The sequence below is a fragment of the Balaenoptera musculus genome, chromosome 13 (assembly GCF_009873245.2).
Source record: "Balaenoptera musculus isolate JJ_BM4_2016_0621 chromosome 13, mBalMus1.pri.v3, whole genome shotgun sequence".
In the NCBI taxonomy this organism is placed as follows: Eukaryota; Metazoa; Chordata; class Mammalia; order Artiodactyla; family Balaenopteridae; genus Balaenoptera; species Balaenoptera musculus.
In genome coordinates, this window is record NC_045797.1 from 8455442 (window position 1) to 8482993 (window position 27552).

Genomic DNA, 27552 nt, shown 5'->3' on the forward strand with positions numbered 1-27552 from the left:
GGAGCCTGGATTTGTTTCTCAGACTCGAAGTGACCTCAACTGGTGCGACCTGGCTTTATCCCTTGTGCTTGTTGCAGCACCAATGGTCAGGGTTTCTAGGGTCCCAAAGAGAACACGAGGATATAGCAGAGTCAGAAACAAGCCCCAAACTGTCTCGTGTATCGAATTTGAGTTACCACATGTACTTCAGATTCTGTTACATCTCCCTCAGCAGAAGGGGGTGAAGTAAGGGGCAGGAGCGGGTGGGTGACTAAACAATCTTCCACTTATAAAAAAAAAAAAAAATGAAGTTCAAAAGTCTAAAAATTCCCCGTGGATAAAAATTAAGAGTTTTGTGCTCACACTTTCATACTCTTGATCAGGGGACACCTCACACTTTACAAAGCCCTGCTGCATGCAGTGTTTCTTGTGGAGCTCACAGCAACCTGCCACTTAACTGGGGCAGATGTAAAGAGTCCCATTTTCTAGATGAGGAAACTGAGGCCATGCAGCTCGCAAAGGGTCAGGAAAGCTGGAATCCAACCCTGGCCAAGTCCCGCGCCGTGTAGCATCACACTGACAGCTGGCTCTGGGAAGCGGGAGACAGACATCTGCGTCTTCACTGTTGTTTGGCCTCTGTTTGTGGAGCATCCCCGTCAGGCGGGAGGCCGATCTTTACCTGGCTTTCCAGTTGGCTGAGCCGCTGTTTCACTGTCATCTGGGTGGCACTGTACTCAGCCAGGAGCCGTGCAAACCTGGTCTGCAGGGTGTCCAGGGAGGACTCCAGGTGCTCCACTTTCTCCTCGATGTCCTGGGGGTCCGCCCCGGCCTTGGCCAGTTCCTCGTCGATCAGGTTGTCCTTCATCAGGATCTGCCGCCCCTTCTCCTCCAGCGCCTTCTTGGCCTCAGGGTATTCAGTGAGAGCCTCCATCAGATCGTCCTTGGAGAGGCAGAACAGGTCCGAGTAACCGATGCTCCTGATGTTGGCCGTCCTGCGGTTCCCCGACTTGCTCCCTTGATGTTCAAGATGCTGATCTCCCCAAAGTAACTCCCATCGCTGAGGACCACGAACTGGGTGATCCCATCCTCAGCCACCACAGCCAGCTTGCCCTCCTTGATGATGTACATCTCCCTCCCTATGTCCCCCTTCTTGCAGATATAATCCCCGGGGCTGAACACCGCAGGCCGCAGCTTTAGCACCAGCTCCACCAGCAGCCCCACCTCGCAGTCCTGGAAGATGTGGACCTTCTTCAGAGTGTCCAGGTGCACATTGATGGCGATCTCGGCCCTCAGCTTGTCAGGGAGGCTCTTGAGCACCTCCTTCTCATCCACCATCTTCTTGTTGGCCCACAGGTAGTCAAACCACCGGATCACCCGTGTCTCCAAGTCCTTGGTCACCTTGCGGAATTGCATGTACTGCTTGATGGAGTCGCTCTTGGCCTGGAACTCAGTCCGCGAAGAGTTCATGTGCAAGATCATGGAGCCCACGTTGCCCACAATGGTGGCAAAAATCAGGACACCCACCAGGAAGTCGAGGACCACAAAAAGATACTCCTCCTCTTTCACGGGGGGTGGGGTCTCGCCGATGGTGGTCAGGGTCAAGGTAGACCAGTAGAGACTGTAAATGTACTTCCTGGAGAGGCGCCCATACTCTGGGTTTGAGATGTTTGGGTAGACCCAGGAGTCGGTCCCGAAACCAATGAACTTGGAAATGGCAAAGTAGATGCAGGCATTCCAGTGGATGATGATGAGGATGTACAAGACCAAGTTCCCAATCCTGAACATGTTGGGGTAGTTGGTCCTCGTCTCTGTGCGGTCAAAGAATTCGAAGAGCCGGGTCAACTTCAGTAGGCGGTTGAATCTCAGTTCTGGGTAGTTCATGCCCAGCTTAAAATAAGCCAGGTCCGTGGGGACCAGGGACAACATGTCCAGCTTGAAGTGCAAGGTCTTTGTGTAGTGCTTCCACAGCTGGTTGGCACCCGTGACCATCAAGCCTTGCTCCAGGAAGCCTGATGGAGAAGATAGATCACGTGGGCAACAAAGAGGCCCTTTTATGACCATGGCCCGCAGAAAGGTATCTCACCTCAAGACCACACAAAACGTGGTTATACATATATAAAAGGAACAATTTCCACAAACCACACATACCATTACTACAGGAAATGCACTCTGGTATTTTCTATTCAACGATCTAATCTATTTTATTCAATTAAAAACATAGATCAGTTAGGTAGATTTGAATGTGGATTGGGTATTTGATGGTAGTGAGGAATGCTTATTAAATTTTCAGAGATAAATGGAAGTTATACTTAAAAAATGGGCCCCTAGTTAAGGTTACATGCTAACATGGTTACTGTCTGAGATTTGCCTTAAAAAACTCCATCCAAGAACAGGGAGTGGGAGGATAAATGAAAAAAGATGAGCAAAATGTTGATAACATTTGGAGCTGGGTAAGGGTATGTGGGGATTCATAATACTACTGTCTCAGTTTTGTATATGTTTGAAAATATTAACAATAAAAAATTTGAGGGCTTCCCTGGTGGTGCAGTTGTTAAGAATCTGCCTGTCAATGCAAGGGACACGAGTTCGAGCCCTGGTCCGGAAAGATCCCACATGCTGCGGAGCAACTAAGCCCGTGCGCCCTAGAGCCTGTGAGCCACAACTACTGAGCCCGGGTGCCACAACTACTGAAGCCTGCACGCCTAGAGCCCATGCTCTCACGCAACGTGAGAAGCCACCGCAATGAGAAGCCCATGCACCGCAACGAAGAGTAGCCCCCGCTCGATGCAACTAGACAAAGCCTGCGCGTAGCAATGAAGACTGAACGCAGCCAAAAATAAATAAATAAAATAAATAAATTTATGAAAAAAAAATTGAAAACACTGGTCATGGCCTAGCAAACTGACTTTACCAGTCACTGATGGGGCATGACCCGTCTTTTTATTTTTTATTTATATTTATTATTATTTTTTTAAACTCTATTTATTTATTTATTTATGGCTGCATTGGGTCTTTGTTGCGGTGCGCGGGCTTCTCATTGTGGTGGCTTCTCTTCTTGTGGAGCACAGGCTCTAGGCAAGCAGACTTCAGTAGTTGCAGCACGCAGGCTCAGTAGTTTTGGCTCACAGGCTCAGTTGTTGCGGTGCATGGGCTTAGTTGCTCTGCGGCATGTGGGATCTTCCCGGACCAGGGCTCGAACCCGTGTCCCCTGCATTGGCAGGCGGATTCTTAACCACTGCGCCACCAGGGAAGTCCCGCAACCTATCTTTTTAAAACCTTGCCCAGGAGCACAGTGGTTCTCCTTCCTGGTTGCACATTACTGTCACCCAGGGGGCTCTGAAAACACATGAAGCCTGGGACCCACCCTGGGCTGGAGATGGGCTGGACCTTGGGAGTCGTGAGGTGTTATTATTTGGTGAAATCCACCAAATAGGCCATGACCTGCCGTCTCCCTTCGTCCCCCTCTCCCTTCCTTTTCCTCCCTCCTTCTTTCTTCCTTTCTTTCTTTCATTTTCAAACATGCACAAGAGTAGAGAGACTAAAGTAACAAGTGCTTTTTAGATTTGGGTGAGCTACAGCACCACACCAAGGGCTCTGTAAGTCACAGAGCTGGACCTGTCCCCAGAATTTGGTCCCATAGGTCTGGGGCACCTCTAACAACTTTCAGGTGACGCTGCTGGTCCAGGGCCACACTTCGAGGGCTAGACAGAGGTAGGATTGCCCCCTCTGTGAAAAGCAAACAACAAGTTTGTTGTCACATGTTAGGGACACCTGGCTTCCCAGCTCCCCGTCCCCTATTTGTTTGGTTACACTTGTGTTTATTGAGTGCCTAGATCATTACATTGCACTCGTGTGCCTTGGGACTCCTCAACACCTCCTTAATAATCTTGTCTCAATTCTGACGATTTTTTCTCCTGGAGTATGATCCATGGCCTCTTGGTGTCTGTGCCCACCTGTTCTCCTCTCTCTCCCAGCCTTCTGCTGAATCTTAGATTGCCAAGGACAGTACCAACACAAAAAGGGGTGGGGTTGATGTCTGGGTGAGAGCTGCCTGTCCCACTGAAGCCTGATTGAAGCAGGGAGTCCCCGCAACGAGTCGGCCACCCATGGGGCTCTTGCATCTCCACAGGCTCATGTAACCATGGAGTGGCAGGCCACCAGGACTGGCCAAGTCACCCAGGCAAGCCTCAAGCTGTGTTCTTGAGATCTTCTAAGTTATGATGCAGGGCACTAATTCTGGAGCGGCGGGGGGGCACCCATCTGGCCTGCTGGGTGGTGACTGTGGCCTTTGGGCTGGCCACTCAGCATCTCTGGGCCCCAGTTTCTAAAGCAGTAAGATGGAGATAATCATGCCCACACTTCTTGTCTTCTGCAGCAGTTCTCATGAGAAAACAAGACGTGCTTGGAATGCTTTGTACACCATGAAGCCACCCTGAGGTTTTGCTGTGATCTACTGGTTTTTATATCCACAACCATGGCACAGTTTTTAGTTTAAAAATCTTGGAAATGACAAGCAGGGCCTCCACCAGCTTATGTGATGCCTTTGTGCAAATCAGAAAAAGGAGACCCAAGGAGGCACAGCTTGGAGACTGAGGCATGGGTGGGGCTTTAGCCCCCACTCACAACTAGAGGTGATCTTGTTACCGACTGGGGTCCTTGGACTCTTTAATCAGTAGAAATTGATAAGAGTCCAGATGAGGAATTCAGGCCTTTATTGGGACTCATGCTGCAGCACAAGGGAGCGAAAACAGTAACAGGTGGCCTTGCTCGCTCCCTGAGGGGCGGGGGCGAGCTTGTCCCTTAAAGGATATGGGGGTGGATTGGTGGGTTGGGCTGGAGGTGTGGCTTAGGTGGTCTGCACATGCATGTAGTTATTTTTAGTCCTTTACAGATTCTTTGTGTCCTGTTGCTAGAGGAGACGTTTGTCTAGCGGCAAGTGCAAGCACTCTGGTAGAGGGTCCCAGGTCCCAGCCTGTCTTAATCTGAAGGAAGTCATATTCCCCCTAGGCCCTGTTTTAGATTTTAGTTCTGAAACGAATATACTTTTAGTATATTACACCTCCTCTAAAAGCCATGGGGTAACATGCCCTGGCTCCTCTGACTGTCTAAGAAGAGGAACTCCAAGGGCTACTACCACTCTGGATCTCCCTGAAACTGCCCTGTGGCCCCCAGGTGGCCCCCGAATCACGCTGTGGGGTCTGCGGCCCTGGGCCCACTCACCTGTCCGGGCTCGGATCAGCACATCGAAGCCATAGAGGAAGTCGGCTGAGTAGTCCAGGACCAGCCAAAGCATCAGGTACCCAGACTGAAGCTCATCAAAACAGGCCCTAAACAAGTGTGAGAAGGGGCAGGTGTGTAGTGGGGAGGGACCAAGGCGGGCAGCAGCTCTGTGCTACAAACCCGGGGTCAGCTCATCCCACTAACAGCCCAGCCCACAGGGTTGCACCCCGGCATCAGCATCCCAGCCCCGATGAGGGGACCCAGGCTCTCAGAAGCTTTTCTGTCTCAAGGTCACCGAGCTCCTAAGAAGAGCTGGGATTGACCCCAAAGAGTGGGCCCTGTTGCCTCGCAGCAGTAGCGACAAGACTGCTCCCCTCCCCCGGCTGGGGGGCAGTTTATCCAGGCCTCAGATGAAGGGGCTGAGAACTTGCCCTTTCTGGGGCCTTTAAATGCCAACAAAGATATAACAACTTCTGGGAGATCAACAACAGAACAAGCCACATCTACCCCCACAAATTAGCAGTTTGGGAGCACCCCGAGGCCCCGGCTGCCCTCACAAGAGCAGCAGCTCACCCTGCACCCCAACCGGCTCAGAAAACCCAAAGCCCACAGCCGACAGCCTGAGAACGCCGCCGGGCGCCTGCATCCCTGTCCTGCAGGTCAGCTCAGGAGTGACCCAGCCCCTCCCACTTCCCCTCAGAAGAGCAACAGCTCGCCCTTGCATCTTCCTCCTGCGACCCCACTAAGGAGGCTCCAAGGTGCCAGGACCATGGTTTTGATCTCAAAGCCAGGCCTCCACCAGTGCTTCAGGGAACCCAGGAGGAACTGAGGCACATGCAGCTGGATGGTGGCTGCCAGGGACTCAGAGCTCTGTGTTGAGGCCCCGCCCCACACCCCTACCTGCAAACGAGCAGACACCAGTTGTAGAAGATGGGTACAGCGATGACGGTCAGCCAGTGATAGTACATGTTGTTGGAGGGGTCCACCACGATGGCGTCCTTCTTCTTTCTGGAAACACCGACATACAAGCAGCACGGTGCGTTGGAAGACCACAGCTTTGGAAAGGCTTAGAGACCTGGCCTAGCTTAGAGACCCCAGGGCAACTGCGGGCAGCAGCTAGAGATGGCTTCCCAGATAGGGTGCTGTCAGTCCCAGGGGGTTACATGGGTGTCCCTGTATGGGTGCCCCCACCCAGGCTGGGAGCAGGGCAGACTCCAAAGGCCTTCTCTCCCAGCTCAGCACCTCGGGAAGCCACTGGTGACTACAAAACCACAGTGATGACATCCCCACGCCCTGGGGTATCATCCATACCCTTCAGGATGCCGAGGAGGAAAAGGGAGCACGGTGCTGTTGGAACCATCTCGGGGAGCTCTGTGAAAATGCCGACTCCCAGGCCCAGCCAGACCCCTCCAGGACTGGGGCCTGGAAATGTGCATTTAACCACTGCCCTGGGTGGTTCTGAGACAGCGCCTCTCTGGACTGAACTTGGGAGCTTGGGAGCCCGGAGCTCTCCCTTGGGAATGTGCTCTCTCCACCTCACTAACTGCAATTGTGCAGATGTTCTAAAGACATTTCCTGCCTCTCCACCAAAAACCACCAACTTGGGAATCATCGAGGTTGTATCAGCCAACATTGAATGGAAGAAATAGCTTAGGGTGCTTTCGGTGTTTGTTTTCAGGATTTTCGGAGGATTGGAATTTATAGGCGGTACTAGAGATCTTTCTTTGGGCCCATGCGTCTCCTCCCCCACCCCATCTGCCCCCCATGCCCGCCTAGGACTGCAGAGGTGCTCCCGCGCCCTGGAGGAGACCCTGAGTTGCCTTTCTGCTTTCACCTCAACTCAGCAAGTCCAAGATCAGCTGCTGATTGACAGGGCTTTGGACGTTCCCAACACTCATTGCCACTGGGTTTGGATTAAAGTTTGTGAATATAGTGTTTTCTAGTGTCCAGGAAAAGGGCTCCACATACCCCACTGTGTGGACGGCCACCTTGTGGGCAAACAGAATGCCCAAGGGGAGGGCACTGGAGCAAGCTCCCAGGGAACCCCTGAACTGCTCACCTGAGGCCGCAGACAAACCTGCCTACCTACAAGCCCCCCTTTGGGTTCCCCGACTTTCCCTGCAGAACGAGACCCTCACGTGATCTCAGCAGGCCTGATCCCTGCCTGAGACCAACTCCTTTTCTGTAGCCCTAAACAGCCCTCTCTCCAGGGCTGACCCTAAGGCCTGACGGCATCTCTCTCCTCCCCAGGGCCAGGGCCGGGTGGTGTGGAACCAGGCCTGCTGTGACCATGGAACCCCCTCTTTGGGGGCAGTTTCTCTCAGTACTTACTCCTCCTTTTTTGGGTTTTCCTTTTTCTCTTCCTTTTTTTCTTTCTCCTTTTTTGCCTTGTCATTGGATGACACTGGGTGACATTTAGCAATTTTCATATACCAAGGTCATTACCACAGGGAGAGGGTAGGCCACAGTGACACGGGGGAGAGGGCGTGGTGCAGGAAACCAATCTTTCCAGCACACTGGGATGAAATGAGGTTGTTGATTTCATGAATAATATCATTATTATTATTCCTGAAGGGTGAGGGTACCACCTCCACTGAAGTATCCATTGTATACATTGAAATGTACACAATGGTTCAGTCTAATATTCTACAATTTCTGACCTATTTCCGTGAGTCCCTAGAAAATCACAAGCAGCTTGAGACTGGAAACTTTTGAGGTAATGGGAAATAAACCCAAATCCACACCTTTAGGGTGGAGAAGTCACTCAGAGTTTTGGGAATCACATGGAACGCTCTTTGTTCTGAGGAAAGGAGGCAGCCTTTCCATTGTTCTGGGGTCACATGAAAACCTGGCCCTCGATGGGAAAGCCAGGGGACAGAAAGGAAGCGAGACCCTTAGGCAGGCACAGGTGTGCTGTGCAGCAGCAAGTCTTCAAGTCGTCTGAGGCAAATGCAGCCACGCTCAGACGCTTCCAGACTTTGCTGGATGTGGCGTTGCAGGTGGGGCCTCGCCCTCCTGTCTGCATCAGCAGGAAGGGCCTGTAAGGGCAGATGTTTCCTCAACACACAGCTTTACTCTGCTTCCCCTTCGTTAGTGCATGTCTTTTATGGGCTGGACACAGTTACAAGGGTTACCTATTAACGGTTAGAGTAGTTCTGCAAGGCATGCATTTTGCCCACTGAACAGCCGAGGAAACAAAAGTGGAGGGTAAAAGACCCTGCCTGCCTCAGGGCACCCCCGGAATCACCCGCAGGCCCTTCTGATTCCCCTGTTCCTTCCCCTGGAGGAAGGAAGGGCTGAGAAATAAGTGTCTGCTAATTAAGCACTCGTTGAAAAGGACCAATGCACTTTACACAGCACTTCCCCAGGAAATAATCAAAGATGTGTGCAAACATGCATACAGAAGAATCATCACCACCATTATTTCTAACAGCCACAGCGTAAACAATCTAATCACACAACAGAGGAGATTCTTCATCAACCACAGAATTCTACGAGGCCACTTACAATGAGGTTGTGGAAGAATATTCAGTGACAGGGGAAAATGTTCCTCAGATTTTGCTAAGTTAAAAAGTAGACTACAAAAGATTTTCTAATAATAGCTGTACTAGTTTTCTATTGCTGCCAGAACAAATTACCACAGACTTAGTGGCTTAAAACAGCCCAAATGTATGATCTTGCAGATCTGTAGGTCAGAGGTCTGGGGTCTCTTCGAAGTCAAGGTGTCGGCAGAGCTGTAATACTTTCTGAAGACGCTAGGGAAGAATCTGTTTCCTGCTCACTTGGATTGTTTGCAGAATTCAGTTCTTTGCAATTATAGGACCAATATCTTCATTTCTTGCTGGCTGCAAGCTGAGGACATTCCCAGCTTTTAGGGGCTGCTGCATCCTTGGTTCATGGCGCCCTTCCTCCATCTTCAAAGCCAGCAACAGCGGGTTGAGTCCTTCTCAAGATGCCATCTCTCTGCAGCTGGAAAAGGTTCTCCACTTTTAAGGATGCATGTGATTCGACTGGGTCCACCTTGATAAGCCAGGATAATCTCCCCATCTCAAGGTCCTTAAACTTCATCACACCTGCAAAGTCCCTTTTGCCGTGTAGGGTAACATAGTCACAGGATGTGGGGATTAGCATATGGGCACCTCCAGGCTACCTACTACAGTCTTCACTGCCCCTCAAAGATTTCCTTGCATCCCATGTGCAAAATGACTTCACCCCCATTCCAAGATCCCCCAGCCTCATCCCATTAGAGCATCAACTCAGAGTCCAAAATTATCATCTAAGTCTCATCAGTTCAGAAGTCCCAAATCTCATCATCTAAATCAGGTGTGTGTGGACTCTGGCTGTGAATCATTTGAGACACAAGTCCTCCCTACCTGTGGAACTAAAGAAACGAATCATCTCCATAAACACAATGCAGGAGCAGGCATAGGACACCAGATGTAGATATTCTAGTTCAACAAGGGAGAAGATGGGAGGACAAAAGGAGTCAGTGGTTCCAAGTGATTTCGAAATCCAGCAGGGCCATCGGCCAGTATGTTTCAAGGCCTGAGAATAAACCTCTATAGCTCATGGCTCCGCCCTCAGTCATCCTTCCTTTTTCATGAAAGGTAGCACCTGTTTGTAGCTGAGTAGTTTTTTATCAGCCTGCTTTCTGCATCTAGAATTTAGAGGTCTAACAGTTTTCCTTCATTTTGTACTGTTTCTATCCTTCAGGTCCAAGCTGGCAGCGTTTCTGCTGCCATAAAATCTTCTAGAACTTAATGGGTCATGTATACCAGAGGGATCCACTCCACTAGACAGAGGCTCATCCACAGAGCTTTCTGAGAAATCTCTTCTCTATTTTTGGCTTCTGTTGAGATGAGCCATGGTTCACACCCTTGGTCTCTTCAGAGGGTTTTTTATGTGACTGAATACTCAGAACTTTTGATCTCTGAGTTATCAGCAAAAGTTCAGCTGCATCCTCAGCTTTTTCCTGAAGGCATGCTTTCCTGACAGTGAGTTTTTAAAACTTATCATCTTTTGCCATTTGAGCAGGCTGAGAACTTCCCAAATCATCAAGTCTTGTTTCCTTTTCATTTATCAGTTCTTCCCTCAATTTCTTTAAGTTTTACCATAAACAGCAAGAATAAACCAGGCTGCACCCTCAATACCTTTGCTTAGAAATGTCCTCAGCTAAATATTCAAGCTCGTTGCATACGAATTCTGCTTCCCCCATACCTGTGGGACATAATCCCGCTAAGCTTTTCGCCCCTGAACAACAAGAATCCCCTTTCCTTCAGGTTCTAATAGCCTGCACCTCACTTCCTTATGAGCCCTCACCAGCAGCACCCCTGAAGTCCAGATTTCTACTAATAGTCTGTTTCAATCATTTAGGTATTAAGTATGTAGGCAACTTAGGTTTTTCTCTGTAATGCTCCCCATTTTTCCTTCTGAACCCTCACTGGTAGTTTTTTTTTTCTGATGATTGTTCCCAATTTTTTTATATCTTTATTGGAGTATAATTGCTTTACAATGTTGTGTTAGTTTCTGCTGTACAACAAAGTGAATCAGCTACATGTATACATATATCCGCATATCCCCTCCCTCTTGAGCCTCCCTCCCACCCTCCCTATTCCACCCCTCTAGGTCGTCACAAAGCATCGAGCTGATCTCCCTGTGCTACTGGTAGAGTCTTTAACATTCATATTTCTTTTAACAACCTGTTCAAAGCAATCTAGGCTTTTTTTAAAAAAAGTGCTCCTTAAAATTCTTCTAGATCCTGCCTAGGGTCAATTCCGAAGCCACTTCCACATTTTAGGTATTTGTTACAGCAGCACTCCACTTCTGGGATCGAAAGCTGTGTTTTTGGTTTTCTACTGTTGCCATAACAAATTACCACAAGTGTAGTATCTTGGAACAACCCAAATTTATTCTCTTACAGTTCTGGAGATTGGAAGTCGTATAATCTGACTGGATGAAAATCAAGGTGCCCTCAGGCTGTGTTCCTTTTTGGAGGCTCTGGGGAGAATCTGCTTCCTGCTCACTGGGATTGCAGGCAGAATTCAGTTCCTTGAAGCTCAGGACCAAGGTCCCTGTTTCCCTGCTGGCTGTAGATGGAGGGCTATCCCTGGCTTTTGGAGGCTGCTGCATCCGTGGCTCATGCCTCCCTCCCTGCTTCCTCCATCTTCAAAGCCAGCAATGACAGGACGGTCCCACTCACACTGCGAATCTCTCCTCCTTCCGTCTCATATCTCTGACTCACTCTCCTACCTCCCGCTTCTGCTTTTAAGAACTCATGTGATTACATTGGGCCCACCTGGATAATCCAGGATAATCTCTCCATCTGCATGTCCTTAAATTCAATCACATTTGCAAAGTCTTCTTTGTCATGTAAAATCATCTACTCACAGGTTCCAGGGATTAGGATGGAAACATTTTTGGTGAGGTTGTGGTAGTGAAATTACTCTGCTTCCCACAGTAGTCAATATTGATTGATCATTTACTACGTACCAGGCACTGTTGTAAGCACTTCACATGTATTAGAACAGTTAGTCTTAACACAACTCTGTAAGACGCCAATTACAATCCCTATTTCACAAGTCGGGAATGTGATGCACAGAGAGGTCAGGTAACTTGCTCAAGGTCACAAAGCTCTTAGGTGGTTGAGTTGGGATGCAAATGCTCTTAACCAGTACATACATTAAACATATTGCATCTGTCTATGTATCTGTGTATCTATGTATGTATCTATCTATCTATTCAATATATATGCCTAGAGAAAACTTGGAGGGATATTTGCCAACATGTGAAGAGGGGTTGTCTCTGATAATGGGGTTCAACTGCTAACATAAAGTGTACTTTTTTATGGGTGTATGCTCGTGGGTGCTTTTCTGTGTTTTATAAGTTTTTGACAATGAGCATATTAATAAACTAAGAACAAAAGTTGTTAGAATCTTTAAATGAGAGGAGCAAGGACACTCACCCATCCTCTGTTCTCTTGAATCTACTGGTCTTTCTGCAGCTGAAGTCTTAATGTCAAGACACCAGCAGAGGGCGCTGCCCACAAGCTTATCGGGCACACTTAGCCGTGCTGGGAGTTTAATTACACCAGGCTCTCCCACCCTTGTTCAGGATTTGTGGCCCCAAGTTACAAGCCTTGGACTTTCCTCTGGCTACCAACCTGCTGAGGGCCTAGGGAAGACCCCGTGCCATCCAGCTGTGTCCCGGAATCCACCCAGCACTGTCCCAGGGGACCTACACAGAGCTACAAAACGAGGCTGGTTTTGGCTGAGAACAGATTGATTGGGAGAAAGAAATTTTCAGAACCCATGGGACTAAGTGAAAATGCTAGAAATGTGGTGGAAGAATGGGGGAAGGTGTCCATAAGAATTACTTCTGTATCTTTGTACCCAGGTGGCTCCATTTGGGGGCAGCCCCCAATTTTGTCCCTCGGTCCTTGGCTGCAGTGCGGACCCATGATACGAGCCCATCTGAAAAGATTTATAAGAGCCTGATGTAGCTGACGGTATCCACACCATCCTTGCCCACATCCCAGCCCCAGGATGGAGAAGCCTGGAGACCCAGCCACAAGACCTCTACCCATGGTTTCTGGTGCCCTGAGCCTTTGCCTGACTGTGGGACTCAACACCAGGTTTCCAAGGGCAACAAACACATATCACAGAGGCTGTCATTTTGCAGATTAAATCATTTCATTTTTCTTGACTGTTGGCATTTGGGTCTCTGGATTTGATGTCCCAATTTATGTAAACAAAATGCAACTAAGGGGGAGAAGATGGGGGAGGGATCAACTGGGAGTTTGGGATTAGCAGATGCAAACTATTATATATAGGATGGATAAACAACAAGGTCCTACTGTATAGCACAGGGAACTATATTCAATATCCTGTGATAAACCATAATGGAAAAGAATCTGAAAAAGAATATATGTATGTGTAATTGAATCACTTTGCTGTATTCCAGAAACTAACACAACATTGTAACCTCACTTCAATTAAAAAAATACACTTAAAAAACAAAAAAGCCCCAAAATGCAAATAAGGTTCACGGAGGGAAATGGAAAGAATTTCTATCAGAAGAACAAAGGGAAATAACAAGAAAAAGCCTCAGCACAGTTCTCAGTCAATTGGAATTTCTTGGCTGATATTGATGGTTTTCCCCTAAGCTCCAACTGAGACCCCCCTCCGCTACCTACCCCCACAGTGTTCCAAAAAGGAAGGCTGGAGAACGGGGCACTCACGCACACGTGTTCACACACAAATATGGTCACACACATATGCACACTGTCTGCTTGGGCTCTTGGGTGATGTTGCCAGAATCACACATCAAACTGCTCTGCCAGCTCAGCATCGGGTGGTAGGAAGGAATTACAGTGGGTCACGGTTTCAAGAGGCTAATCTCCGGAACTATTTAAATTTCCTCTTTCCACTGTCCTGATCATGCCCTCCACATTGGCCTGAATTGGCCTTAAGACAAGGGCACTTCACTGGCACACAGGAGCTTGAGGATGTAGAATGGAAAGTGCATTTCCATCATGAAGATTATCCACTGCTCTGTAAAGGGACTCCAGCTTTGCATCTTCAGATACATAGCAACAGAGGTGTTAGCACTGAAAATGTTTACCGATCCAACCCCTTCGCTTTCTAGATAAGAACAATGACAGACACAGAGATAAAATGACCTGCCCAAAGAAGTCACACAGACCAGGTCCCTCTCCCCATTTGTCCACGGGGATGGGTTTCCAATGGAAGGAGCAGGATTCTAGAATGGTCTGGTGGGGTTTGGGGGAAGTAGCAGTACAAAGCTGGGGTGTCTACAGGGAGGCGGTTGGCCGCAGGGAGCAGGAGGGAGCAGAGGTACTCACTCCTTCTCTGAGTTGTTGCAGGCATTGGTGTTGCTTCTGGCCAGGGGCCAGTCACTGCTGGGAGGTAAAGAGAGCACAGCATGGGAATCTGAACTCAAGTCCAATTGCTAGGGACCCCTTGCCCCCAGGCGGTTATTCTGGGACTCCCATCCCCTGTCTCACGGGCCTTTCCACACAGCTTGAACAGAGGGAATTGTTATTGTCAGGGACAGACATTTTTTTGTGACTAGTTAGTGTTGGTGAAGGGGAGAGGATGAACACTTGGGTAAACTGAGGCTTCTGAATAAGTGAGGATTAACTCTTTGAACCCCATCCAGCATCCTAGTCTCAATTCCTCTCAATGTCCTCCAGTTTTAGCATGTGCCAGGCAGTGGGCCAGGCACTATGGGGGGGCACAGAGACCACCCGGCGTGGCGCCTGCCCTCGGGTGCTCCTGGGTGAACAGGCCAAGCTCCTTGGACCAGAATGGACACAGTTAGCAGCAGCAGCAACTTGCTGCCCCCTTTGCAGAGACGTGGCTGTCACGGGGCCCTTCCCTTGGAAACCCCATCACAGGGGCCGCTTCCAGTTCTCAGGGCAAAAAATGGACTCTGGGCAGAGCTGCCCCAGGTTTCAGCCCATCCTCCCCCTTCCCCTGCCCCACGTTCATCTTAGAACTTCAGGGCCCGCCACCCCGGATCTATGTGGGAATCTGGTAGAAGGTGGGTGCTGGTTTCACAACCCAGCACGTTTATTGAAAGCTGGATTGGGCAGTACTTGGTGGTGTTCTTTAGGAAAAGGCGTGATCTCCCTGAGCTCACCTGCCAGTTCGCGTCTTTGACAGCTGGTTTTAGAAAGCCAGCCTGGCCTCACAGGGCTAGAGGGCAGCTTGCCTGTCTGTGGTGACTGCAGACCATTCACAGGACAGGGGACCCCGGGGCCCAGAGCCAGGCGCTGGTGACACTCCAGCCTGACTCTCCGGGCACCTGTTCTATGATGTTGAACATCCAGCCAAATGCCTTTTTGGTACTTCTGCTTATCCCTCCCAAGCCTCCCTCTCCCCATCCAGGATGTGGCTCTAACTGCTTGTTTCAGGATTGGTTCGGATCATCTAAAAATCCCCTGGGGAATCAAAACTGTGAGATTATGGAGGAAAGTTTAGCTCTCTGGGGTGCAGCTGCCCGTGAGCTGCACCATAATCTGCCATAATCTCATCGGGCCAAACCTACAGGAGAACTAAGACCCATCTCTGCATAAACTTTGCTTTGCTGATGGGACTTGGCCTTGAAAATTCAAAGTCTTCTTCCCCCAGGAAGCCTCCCTGATTGATCTGCTCCCATTCTGCACCTTTGCATTCACCTGCCCACTCTGAACCTTCCAGCAAGTGACCAGGCATTGGTGGCATAGTTGGGGCCTGGTTCTGATGGGGTGAACCCTCCATTAATCTGGTCACATAGGGAAATGGGCAGAGTCCAATGTTCATCTCCATGAGTCTAAAGTTGTGGAGAAGAAGTTTGATCAATTAAGCCAAGGAAGTCTTTGCTTGCCTAAAAGGAACTGAACCAGCCTGGCTGGCTTGCTAGCAAACCTCCTTTCCTCCTCCACTCTTTCCTCCTTCTCCTCCTTCTCCACCCTCCCTTCTTCCTTAGCTGCCATCCCTCCTGTCTTTCTGGCTCAGCAGCGAACAGCATGTGGGCCTCGTGGTCCTGGTGCTCCCTCACAGCCTGGGATGCCCGGCCCTGGGAACCTGGGATGGCCCTGCACACATCCAGCCAGCAACCAGGCCATCCACGGTCCCCTTCCCACAGCCCAGGGAGCCTGAGGGTTTATAGTCCAAGCTCATGGGAAATGGGAGCCTGAGAACGCTGCTCCACTGGGCCTCCGCTCTCAGCCAGAGATTCTCACACCTTTCCCCAGCAGAGAAGACTAATGTAGGTCTCCTAATGTCTCTGGCAAGACATTTCTTTGAACTCTCATATTTTATCTTAAATACGCTTATACATCTTGTACATTTTGCAATGCACTGCATAACCTATAATAAACATAACCCCCACCCCAAATCTGGAAATAAAATCGAAGCTCCAGAAAGATTCATCTGTTTCCCCTGAGGCTTCATGGCCTTTACTCCCCAGGGGCTCTCTTTGCCTTTTCGAGGGGCCCGCAACCGAGCCCTTCTGTTCCCTTGACTCAAAAACAGACAGCATTGGGCTTCCCTGGTGGCACAGTGGTTGAGAGTCTGCCTGCCAATGCAGGGGACACGGGTTCGAGCCCTGGTCTGGGAAGATCCCACATGCCGCGGAGCAACTAGGCCCGTGAGCCACAACTACTGAGCCTGTGCATCTGGAGCCTGTGCTCCGCAACAAGAGGGGCCGCGACAGTGAGAGGCCCGCGCATCGCGATGAAGAGTGGCCCCCGCTCGCCGCAACTGGAGAAAGCCCTCGCATAGAAACGAAGACCCAACACAGCCAAAATAAATAAATAAATAAATTTAAAAAGAAAACAAAACAGCATTTCCTCTAGCAAATTATATAGGGACTGTCTGTTTTGCAACAATCATGCTTCTTTTTTCACACTTTACGTCTTCTAAACCCTGGCATAACCTAGAGAGTTCAGCTAAAAGATCTTTTTCAAGCCCCTTTTTTCCTTAAAGCAGGTTCTGAGCAAGTGTCCTCCTGTTTGTGAGGCTGAGAGGAGGTCTGCTTCCCCGGAACGTGTTACCTCTTCTCCCCCAACTGCCCCAAGGGTCCTAAAGAGACCCTCTGCTGTTCAGCGACAGTGGATTCAAGCCACGGTCGCCCAGTGGTCTCCCCGCCCAGAGGCTGGGGTGACTTCTCAAGAACACGAGAAGAGGGGGAGGGGAGGCAGCAGCTCTGTGCGGGGGGGCAGGGGGATTCGGGGGTGTCAGTCCAGCCCCTGCAGATTTCTCTACTTGCAGGCACCAGACAGCGCCAGCCACAAGCTCCCCGGCGGCAGGGGGCCGTGCACGGTGCTCAGAGCCCTTGTTCTGCAGACCCTTCTACCAAAAAGCAAACACTCTCCCCATCCCCCACCCTACTCCCACCCACTGTGCTCCCCATGGCTCTTAAACCAACTGGGGCGAGGACGGTTCCTCTTGAAAGTTCTAACCAACCTTTGGACCTTATCCCCAGAAGAATGTACGTATACCCATCCATAAAATTGTGGGTACCATCTAGGTACTCCCTGAGTTTCGTGGTACAAGAGCCCCAGTTTTTTAGCAAGGTGGGTCACAGTGCAAGGTGAGTAGGCTGAGGGTCCTTTGGCGGAGAGATTGGTGAGGCTAACGTCCCCGGGTGCGATTCTGAGAGCACCAACTCCAGGGGGCGCTAGTGGGAGCTCCGCGGAGGACAGGGTCAGCCGCCCATGAGGCTGGGGCCTCTGGTTAAAGGGTTTCCGGTCCCACAGGGCTTCTTGGGCTCGTGTGGAGACTTCTAGAGCATGCAATGTTCCCCCAAGACAGACCCCTTCTTCAGGGAACAGCTGAGGGACTGGTGCTCCCGGCCACCCGTGGGGGGGGGGGGGGGATCCACGCTGCACGGAAGGAGCAGCAGGTGCTTCCCTCCCCGTCTGGGGCAGGCAGCCCCGCCTCCCTTACCTTCTCCCTCTGTCTGGCGGCCCCTGGCTGCCCGTGTTGGACTGGGCACGGCCTTCGCGGCCGGACACCTCCTTGAGCTCGGCTCCGCGGAAACTCTCCAGGAAAGAGTCAGGCCTCTGGTCCTCGTGGCGTAAGAGCCTGGCAGCCCAGGCGCGCAGCGAGATGATGAGGCGTGATAACCTGGAAGGGCACAGACCCGCAGCGAGGGCGGAGCGGAAGGAGACGGAAGCCCCCTCCCAGAGGGCTGGGGCAGGGGTAGAGATGCCGGCAGGATGTGGGTCCCAGGGCCGGGCTCAGGTTTGCACGCCACCACCTGCCCCTCACTCGTCAGAGCCTTTTCTTCCCTCCGCCTCTGCCACCTGGGACGGAGCTTCCGCCATAAGGGACGTTTCTTCATTATGGCTTTATCCCTATAACACCTGGACTCCATCAAAGGCATGATCCTGCCAATGGGCCATTAGCAAGCTTTTCTGCTCATCTTTCCTCCTGCCCCATGTAGAGCTCTTTGTTATGACTGGTAAGCATAGGAACAGTAAAAAATACAATTTCCAAATAGTGATAAAATTCAGAGCAAGGTATAAAGGAACAAGCACCCAGATACAACCTAGGTTCTTTCCCCAACCCTTGTCCTATGAGTTGCTTTTCATACAAACTCTTATTTTCTCCCCAGCCCTGTGCAGAAGTTCCTTTGCAATATGCCCTGACCTCTCTACGCGAGCGGACGCCACCCGGGCCTCAAGCACCTGAGACCAGGCAGTCCACACGCCCAGAGCTCATCTTAGCTTCAGTTTTCTGTAAAAAAGCTTCCCTCAGCCCTGCCTCTTGCTTCCCCGTCTTGGCCAGGGGGGAACGGAAAGACAGACTCAACTGTTTCTTGGCGTTCAGCTTTCCTGACTTGGCACCCACTGTGCATGCCACTGTCCCCAAGAAATCAGTTCTGAGCAACCTGGCATGGAGTCATGAATTGTCACGTACCTTGATCCCCATCACACACTTGTGACCATAGCCTAAGGGAATAAGTTGAAGTGAGGGAACATCCCACGAACAGAGATGCTTACAGCGGCTGCTGCAGATGAATGGCAAGGTGCCTGCCCAGCCTAACCTCTCTGCTCTGACACTCCCCACACCCACGTCCTCCCTCTGCTGAGGGGTAGAAGCAAGGTCATACTCCCCAGCGCTCCAGCCTCAGCCAACAGGCTCGGGGATGGACGACTGACCCACAGAGAGTCACTCAAGCCTCTGAACTAAAAACCACTCCAAGATGGGGTTGGGTGTTTCAACTCGGGATCATATGGTGAAGGCTGTTTTCGGCCTGTGACTGCTGAGGTGTGATCAGAGAAAGCCAGAAACGTAGGAGGCACGCAGGAAAAAAGCACACAGATCATGAAATGCTGCTAGAGAAACGAGAGAGGGAAGGCAGCTGCTTCCCCACGGCCCCTTATGAGCCCCACTGGCTCCGTTTCCACAAGGTGGCCTGGATCTTAGCTTATACCAGCCCCTGCCCCAGCCCTACCCTTTTCATTTGAGCTAGTTGAAGGTGTTCTCTAACTTACGATCAACAGGCCTTTTATTAGTAAGACATTTTATTAGTAAGACAAAAAACACTGGAAATCACTTAAATGCCCAGCTATAAGTGGCTAGTGAAATAAATAATCCTCCACAATGAAAAACATGAAGAATAACTAGATAAATTAATTTTTTTGCAATACTCTTAAGCAAAACCTGTAGAACACATGACTGTATGAAACTCTGGCTTTGGTAAAAAAAAAAAAAAAAAAAAAAATCAGTGGAAGGAAATAATGAGCCCAACATTTGTTGAGCGCCCGTCGTGAGGCAGCGCTGGGCTCTGCCGTAGCCCTCATGTTACTAGATGCATCTTTAGATGAGACGTGAAAGGTGAAATGACTTCCTCCAGGTGGTACAGCTACTGAAGCCGGAGGACAGGTGTCATCAGAAGGGAGACAGAGCTCAGAGCCTAGTTAATCTTTCAAATACTTTTGCGAGGACGTAAGCTATGAAGTCTAGACCCATACGAGTGAGGACCTGCCAGGGGCTACTTCTGACAGAACCACGACTGACCTCTGTGTGCCACCGTGATCCACCCAACGGTCTCCCACGGCTGGCTGATATTTCTTCTGAATTCTTTTCTGAAACTTCTCTGGTTGGCTTTTTTTTCCTGAATTCTTCCAGAATTGAGCAAGTACCTCAACATCACTTTTTATGAGAGCAATTTCAGATAAAGGCAGTTTTTCTTAGACTTTTCTGAGCTCGGAACACCTGACCCAAGAGGAAGTGACTCCCTGATAGATTTCTGACTCCGCTTCTCCTGCCCCTTTCTTCTCCAAATCTGCAACCCTACCCTCAACCACCATTTCTTCCTGAGACTTACCTACCTTCTTTCTGCCTCCGTCTGCCCTTTCCCAAGGTGAGGGCTGAGACCGGCCGGTTACCTGGCAGGCCCCTGGCTGGTGAAGGAGCTTCGCTTGGATTCAGCCAGTCCTCTGGTCTCCATGGCGACGCCTTCTTGCAGTTCTAACGGTGTCTCCTCACATGGCAAGTGGGTCCTAGGAAATCAAATATGCAGCAAGCGAAATTGATTTCAAGCTCACCCTTGACATTGATTTCCAACCTCTTGGACACGTCGAGGACTGAGATGGCCAGATGCCCTGCTTAAAGAGGAAAGCTGCTGTCACAGATCCCCAGCCCAGAGCTCCCCACTTCAGTTCCTACTCCAGCAGGAGCCAGCAGGTCCTGGCTTTCAGGAGAAAGTGGCCTTTCCTTTATGACAAGGAGGCTTCTGCCCATAGCCCAGGTGAAAACGGCAAGCCAGCAGCAAATGGTCCTTATTAGAGCACTGGGGGCGGTGGGGGGGGGGGGAGGTCCCAGGCCTGCATCTGGAGCCAGAGCAGCTGTTTCCATGCAAGGATTCCAGAACAAGGATTTTGGTTCACACACATCTCTGCATACTGAAATCCTATCTCCTCAAGTCAGATCAAGTGCCACCTCCTTCAAGAGGTCTTCCCTTGCCCTCTGTCAGGGTGTGTAGGTTCTGCAGGAGCCCACTGGTTAAGAGGAGGGTCCAGCAATATTGTAAGGAATTGGCCTAGCCCTCCACGTGCATTTGTGTAGTGCTTTCAAATGGAAATCCATTTCTGCTGTGCCCTTTTGCCAAGCCCTAACCCGTGTCCCCTGTAATGCAGAGGGACGCGGGGCGGGGACCCCGCCTGTGCAGCTCAGGGCGAAAAGCAACAGCACCCACAGGACAGGTGTCCACAGCTCAGTCTGAGCATCAGCAGAGCCTCGTGTTTGTTGAATTTCCTGGAATAAGACCTCTCTTCTGGGGCGTAATTTTCCTTTCTTTCCCTTTCTTTTAAAACTTCCTAGGGCTGAAGTTTGATCAGCCTGATTAGAAGCCATCCAGGCATTGGCCTCCAGGGATCTGCACTTCATTCTAAGAGTCTTGAAGAGTCCAAGCAAGACAAATTAATTCGATCACGTGACCTATTCCAGCCTAATCGGCCTTCTTAACAAGGTGGCAACACGGTTGAAGAGGCAAGCAAGAATTAATGTCTGGGTAAAGGCTTTATCTCTCCCCGGTGAGTGATTCGAAGTCAGAATCCCGTATCTCAGCCGCCGAGCGGCTGCCTCTTCCTTTCTGCAACCTCCCTGCCATCTCCAGCATGGGGAGCTCACTACCATTCCATGGCTCCTCCAGGTCTTCTCTGCACAGCCCTGATTGCCAGCAGGTTCTTCTCTCCCTCAGCTTCCCCATATCGAGGATACACTTTTTTTTTTTTTTTGCTGGAACCACATGGAGTCAGGCAACTTCATCTTCTAAAAGACCACCTTCCATGAAGGAACAGCTCTCACACCTGTGCTGCCTCGTTTTCCCAGGCTAGACGCATCAGCTCACCCAGCCTTTCCTCATCAGGTTCAAGTCTCTTCCCTGTCATGGTCATTCTCCAGTGAGCAGGTTCCTGTATTCTTGCCTGACTGGGCATAGAGACTGAGAACCACCCTGCGGTTACTGGAGCCCAAGACGTGCATTTGGTTCCCCATCACCAGCTACCATCATCCAAAACCCAGTGTCTTATAACATGTGCTCCTGCTAAGCCAGAAGGCCCTGTCTTATGCATGTACAATTGATTTGTTGGAAATAAGTATTGGACTCTCCCATTTATCTGAGCCACTTGATGTTTTGGGACCCTTGGTATGCAGGGTCCTCCCAACTCCGTCTCATTCACAGATGTGATACCCAAAGTATATGCCATTTATTGACTGCTTGCTGTATGTCAGCCACATACATTTTATCACTTAATCCACATAAAAACTGTATGAGAGGAAAGTGAGGTTCAGAGAGGTTAAGTAACTTCCCCAAGGTCACACAGCCAAGCGGCAAAGCTGAGATTTGTATGCCATTCCATCTCATTTCAAACCCTGCTCTCACCTACTCCATGAATCTGCCTTCTGTATTTTCATATATGGCACTGATTAAAGCAAAAGTTGAATAGGACACGGCTGAGAGCTGAGCCCTGTGGCATGCCACTAGAGACATGGCTCTGATTCCCCTGGCTGCACTAATGTGGGCATGGCTTTTTTATTTCCAAACCGCCTAATTGAATTCTCTATACTCATAAGAGACCACTCACACCTCATCCTTATACATATGAGAGACCCTACCAGAGACCCTGCTGCAGTTAGGAAGCTACAATACCCTTGCGCTTCTAATATTCTGCGTACTACAAAGGTGGGAATGCATGTTGCAAGGCACCGGGTCAGTTACAGGAGGAGGAGGCGGCAGGGGGACAAGTGAGTCCATCTCTCCAGTGCCTGGATCCTAGCAGCTGGCATGCTTGGGGGTGGGGAGTTGGGGTGCGGGCAGCAACTAACAGCTGGGCTCTAGCTCTGCCACAGAATGTGTGCCCGGAAGATCTAGAGGCAACCCCAGGACGAGGTGTTCTGTCCCCACCAGCAGCTCCCTCCTCAGGGAGCTCTAGGCACCAAGCAGGCGGCCCAGCATTTCTGCCCAGTCTGGATTCTGTTCATTGCGGGGGGGTGGGGGGGCACATCCTGAGACCAGATTTATTTGCATCAGCAGCGAAGGACTCAATGCCCATGACATCAGGGCTTGTGGGTGGGTGAGTAGGGCAGAACTCACCCCAGATTTCAAAGCAGGCCTGCAGCTGGCAGCAGTGAGAGCTACTGCGAGTGGCCTGGACCTTTGACACCTACGTGAAGGGGAGGTGGCGTAGTGGGGAGGCCGGAGGCCTGGGTTCGAATCCCTACCCCAGCACCTATTAACTAAGTGCACTGTGGGCTGGTCACTTACCCTCCCTGAGTTTAATTTTCCTGGTCTTCGAAAACAAAGGAAAAATTGATTCCATATTGATTTTAGTATTGGTCAAACACCCAAGTCCAGAAAGGCACATTTAGCTGTGAAGAATAGGAAGGGTCTTATATGATGTAAGTTCAAGGGACCCAAGGAGCCTTTTCTTCTTAATGCATCTCCCCACTTGCTTCTTGATGCCCAGAGTTCTACGCTGCTGTCTTTCTTCTAGCTCCATAGTCTCTACCCTCATTAAATGCCTGGGGGTATTTAAATAGCAAACCCAATTAGTTATTCCTCAGAGAAACTGATTTTACGAGGTAGATGGAAGGGGAGATTGGCTAGGAGGAGAAGAACCAAATGTCTGAGGTGATATTTTGTGTCCCCAAGGACACACAGGTACTACCAAAAGGGAGAAACTTCTGGCAATCAGTGCAAGATCAGGGATCCAGAACCTCCCAGGGTAATACAGCGGCAGGAGAGAGTGCGGGCCAGGTACCATCCCGCCGGGAGCTGGCTCAGGACTCAACAGGCTTCGGTCTCTGTAAAACAAGCAGATCAGTCCAGGACAACCTGAAGTTGCCTTCTACCCGCAGACTCCGGTTCTCTGTGGTGATGGTGCCTTTGCAGGAAGAAGCCCTGTGAAGTTAGTAACTAGCAAGATCAAGGGCAACTGGTGAAACAAAATGAAGTGATTGTTTTGAAAGACAAGGTCATTTTCAACCTGTAAAGCTCATCTTCTGAGTTTATTTATACAGAGGAATTAATGTCCACAAGGTGAAGCTTTTTCGTCACTGGGAGGGAGCAGAGGTTCTCATCAGAACAGGAACTGGTGATTAACTTTGTGCTCTGTGGATCTGGTGTCTTCTTCCAGTGACTTTGGGGACATAAGAGGAAACAGAAGTGGCTTTTTGGAACAAGGGTGGAGAAAATGATACCTTATTTTACTTTTCCTGCTCTCAAGCCCTGAGGAACTAGAGGGATGGGCAAGTACTGCCCCGGCCACATGTGACCAGGGAACTGAAGTCACTGCATTTTTGTCTTGGGTCCTGGGGAAGCAGGTTGAAAATGGTTTTCTTTTGTGGTAATTGCTTTGGGCTCTGTTCAGGGTAAAGCATGAAGAAGTCTCCTTCTCTGTAGGACATAACCCCTTATGCCCAAAAGCTCACCTAAAATAGCTACACTAGGAGATTAATCTGGGGTTTGGGGTGCCCTCGGTCCGAGCTGCAATTCTCTGTGGCAGACTCTGAAGTCTTTCTCTATTGCATTATCTGCAAAAATATGCCAGACAGCTCTCAAATAACTGAGTCAACCAAACAGATCTAAACAGAAAAAGCAAAATTCAAGACATTTTTATTTCTGGTCTTTTCAAGGTGTAAACTTAATTTTTTTATTCAAAGGAAATATTTTCATCCTTCCTTATGACTCTTCACTAGGAAAATGGGCCCAATGATTTAAAAAGAGAAACAGAAACCTGGGTCTCCTAATTTGGTGAAAGACCTGGGAGACGGGATGTCTCAGGGGTCGGGGAAATGATACTTCCCGCTTTGGGGGGTACTCAGCAAAGGACCACACCAATGCATATGTTCCCAGCACAGCTGTGTGATATCACTGAGGATAAAGAGTGATTAATATTTAAGGACACACATTCATAATTATTTCTCCCAAAAGTTTTCTGAAAGGATTGGAATTTCAAGGCAAAGATCTACGATTTGTTCAAACACCATTTCCTCCCTGCAAATAGTGATTTGCAACTTTAAAAATTTTATGTGAATGTGCCAGAGTCCTTTGCTCAAATCAATCTTACAGGGAAAACTAGTCAGTGAATCGACAGATGTTGGGCTGCTCTGGGAAGCAGGGGAGGGCTCTGGACCCAGCCTTCCGGCCCAAGGCTGCTCCCCCCAGCTTGAACTCCTATTTTCAATCTTTGGTGATGCTAAGGAGCCATTCTGGAAACTTCTGTCTGTTAACCCACTCCTGCCTCCATGAGATAATGCTTCTCATGAAGGAAGCATTTTTCCTCTCTCTCCTTTAGAAACCTCTCAAGTGTTTCCACGGGATTCTGTACTAATCTGTCAACAAGCTTTTACCACGTATGTAGCTGGGCACGGCCCCAAGTGGAGCTCACTGAGACTCGGCTAGTGGTCAGGCTGAGACAGCCTGATGTGGGCACAGGCAGGAAATGGCCCGTTCCAGATGTCGGGACAGCTGGGGCCACCTGAGGTCAGAGGAGGTGAAGAAGGCTTCAGCTGGGGCGCCAGAGAAGGCCCAGAGGAGGGACAGCATCTCCAAGACCGGCAGTGAGCACCGATTAAGCGCTCACTGCGTGGCAGGGGCTGTGCCCCAAGCTTTACCCTGTTTTACCCTCATTTCTGCCCTGAGGTCAGTACTAGTCCATTTTGCAGATGAGGAAACTGAGGTTTGGAGCTGTTGAGCGGCTTTTCAGAGCCACTTTTCAAACCTGGCAGTCTGACCCCGAGCCTGTGCTGTTGGTCACCACACTGGCCTGGGGATGGGGGTTGGGGAGGGGAGGGCATTTGCTCACCCGTGAGATGGCAGAGCACTGTCCAAGAGCATCACTTCAGAGCGCTGGCTGTGTGGACAACCTATCCCCGGAGTGTGCATGGACCCAGTGTGAGCCCACAGCGAGGCTCTCGGAAGCCAGAGGCTCTTGAACAGCCCGCAAGCCAGACGGAGCTGGTCGGCCACCGGCTGAGGCAGAGCCAGGACGAGTCGGGCAGAGCTGGCTCATGGTGGTGTCGGGTCAAGCAGGCATTCTGGGCAGGAGCCCCAGCCCACTCGCCAGGCCTGCCTTCTCCTGACTGTCTCACTGGGAGGAGCCAGACTGAGACTCTAGGGAGTCTGGAAGCTCCACGAGATGCTCTGGTTTTGTCCCACTCGAGGCAAAAGGGAGCAATGGGGAAAGTTCCATTTGCTTCAAATTCTTCTAGATCCTAACAGCTTCTTCCTTCTCCCAATGGGCCCAAGATCCCAGGAGCCTGATGCTGCCCAGGGAGCCTGACTTCCTGCTGTGCTCCATGCTTGGACTCTTCTCCCCTCTACCGTGATCCTCTTCGAAGCCTCTCTTCAGGGGGTTTTATTAGCTCAGATGTGGGAAAGAAACTATTAACGCACGCCAAAGTTTTAATAGCAGATAACTGTCCTAACGGTGTTCCTCTTCCTTTTAAATAAGGGCAATGCCTTAACCTAAAGGAAGGAGTCCTCAGTTGTGGAACACAAGTATTGACAGTCGGCCAGTTAGGAGGGAGAAATTTGAGTAGGGTGAGAAATTCTGATGCCCCTGAGTCTATCAAATTTCCTGGGTGCGAGCACCAACTTAAAAGAGTTGGAAGGAATATCTGTTGCCATGCTTTGAGATTTCCTCCCTTTGCCTGAATCCCAGAAGGTGGAGGTCCAAAGACTACGTAAGTTTGCAAAGATAGGGAAATTGCTGTCTATCACTTATTAGCAGAGTTGCTAAGGAGCTGCGACAAAGCACCTAAACGTAGAAAAAACCAAACGTGCATCTGAGAGAGGAAGTGACATATATAAGTTAGTGAGGAGAAACGACGGAGGAGGGCCTAGTGCCAGGGATGCTAAGATTGAGGGACTGTCATTGCACTTTTGGCCGTCAGATAATACGCAGTTTTCATGGGAGGAAGGTTTTAAGTGTTATATATGTGAGACAAAAATAACATAAATATTGGAAATAAAACTTCTTCTTGTTCAACTCAATCAACTCACTGAGAATTTAAGAAACATAAAAATGTAAGTCCATTTGCACCAAATAGATACTCTCTCATTTCCCATTTCCCAATGCTGCTCCATTTTGTAGTTGAAGAAACTGAGGCATGGAGGGATTAGTGAGTTTTCCCAGGTCTACTAGTAAGTTAGGAACAGGGCTAGAAGTAGAACTCAAGGCCCCAGGTCTCCATGTGGCTGCCTGTGTCGGGATGTCACTGATGGGGACGATGGCTTTGTTGGCAAGGCACGGCCTACTCCCCCCAGGTACATGAGCACGGCTGAGTCCTGGCCTTCTCCTGGAAGTGAGGGACAGTGCACCTGATCTGTACTCCACCCCAGTGCCCAGGGCAGTGGCTGGTGCACAGACAGAGCCCGATAAATGTTTGATGTATACAAGGGAAAGTGTGGCAGTTTGGGGACATTTTTACAGTAGAATTTAATCTACTGCATATGAATCTTCATTTTCTTGCCTTCTAGAAAAAATGTTACAAAAGTTATGTAACTTTTGGAGCCTCATTCTCCCACATCTCTAAAATGAGAATAAAAACTACTTCAGTGTGGGTTGTGAGGAGTAAGGGACATGGAAAATGAAGTTAGAAGGAGTGCTGTGAACAGACCCCGCCCTCCAACCTGTGCTTGCCCAAAGGCTAAGGCAGTCTTTCCCCCAGGTCTAGATCAGGTATGGAAATAACCTGTTCCAGGCATGAAGTTAAAAGCCCATCCTACCTGCTGAGGCCGTTCTCAATGCGATCGAGATCTCTGTCCGTGGTCCTTACTGCGAGGTGGTGAGCCCTGGAAGGGTGGGAGTATTGGGTGCTAATCTTGGCCATC

At 50.0% G+C, this 27552-nt stretch overlaps 1 protein-coding gene across 1 annotated transcript; it reads right to left on the reverse strand.

Moving 5' to 3' along the window:
* Nucleotides 1-598: 598 nt before the first annotated feature.
* CNGA3 (cyclic nucleotide gated channel subunit alpha 3) lies at nt 599-27552 on the reverse strand. Its single transcript, XM_036873772.1, is given in 9 exon segments — nt 599-990; nt 993-1988; nt 5200-5306; nt 6100-6207; nt 7531-7594; nt 14061-14113; nt 17652-17831; nt 20102-20215; nt 27448-27552. Coding segments are annotated over 9 exon segments (2118 nt in total). The 5' UTR covers nt 27552.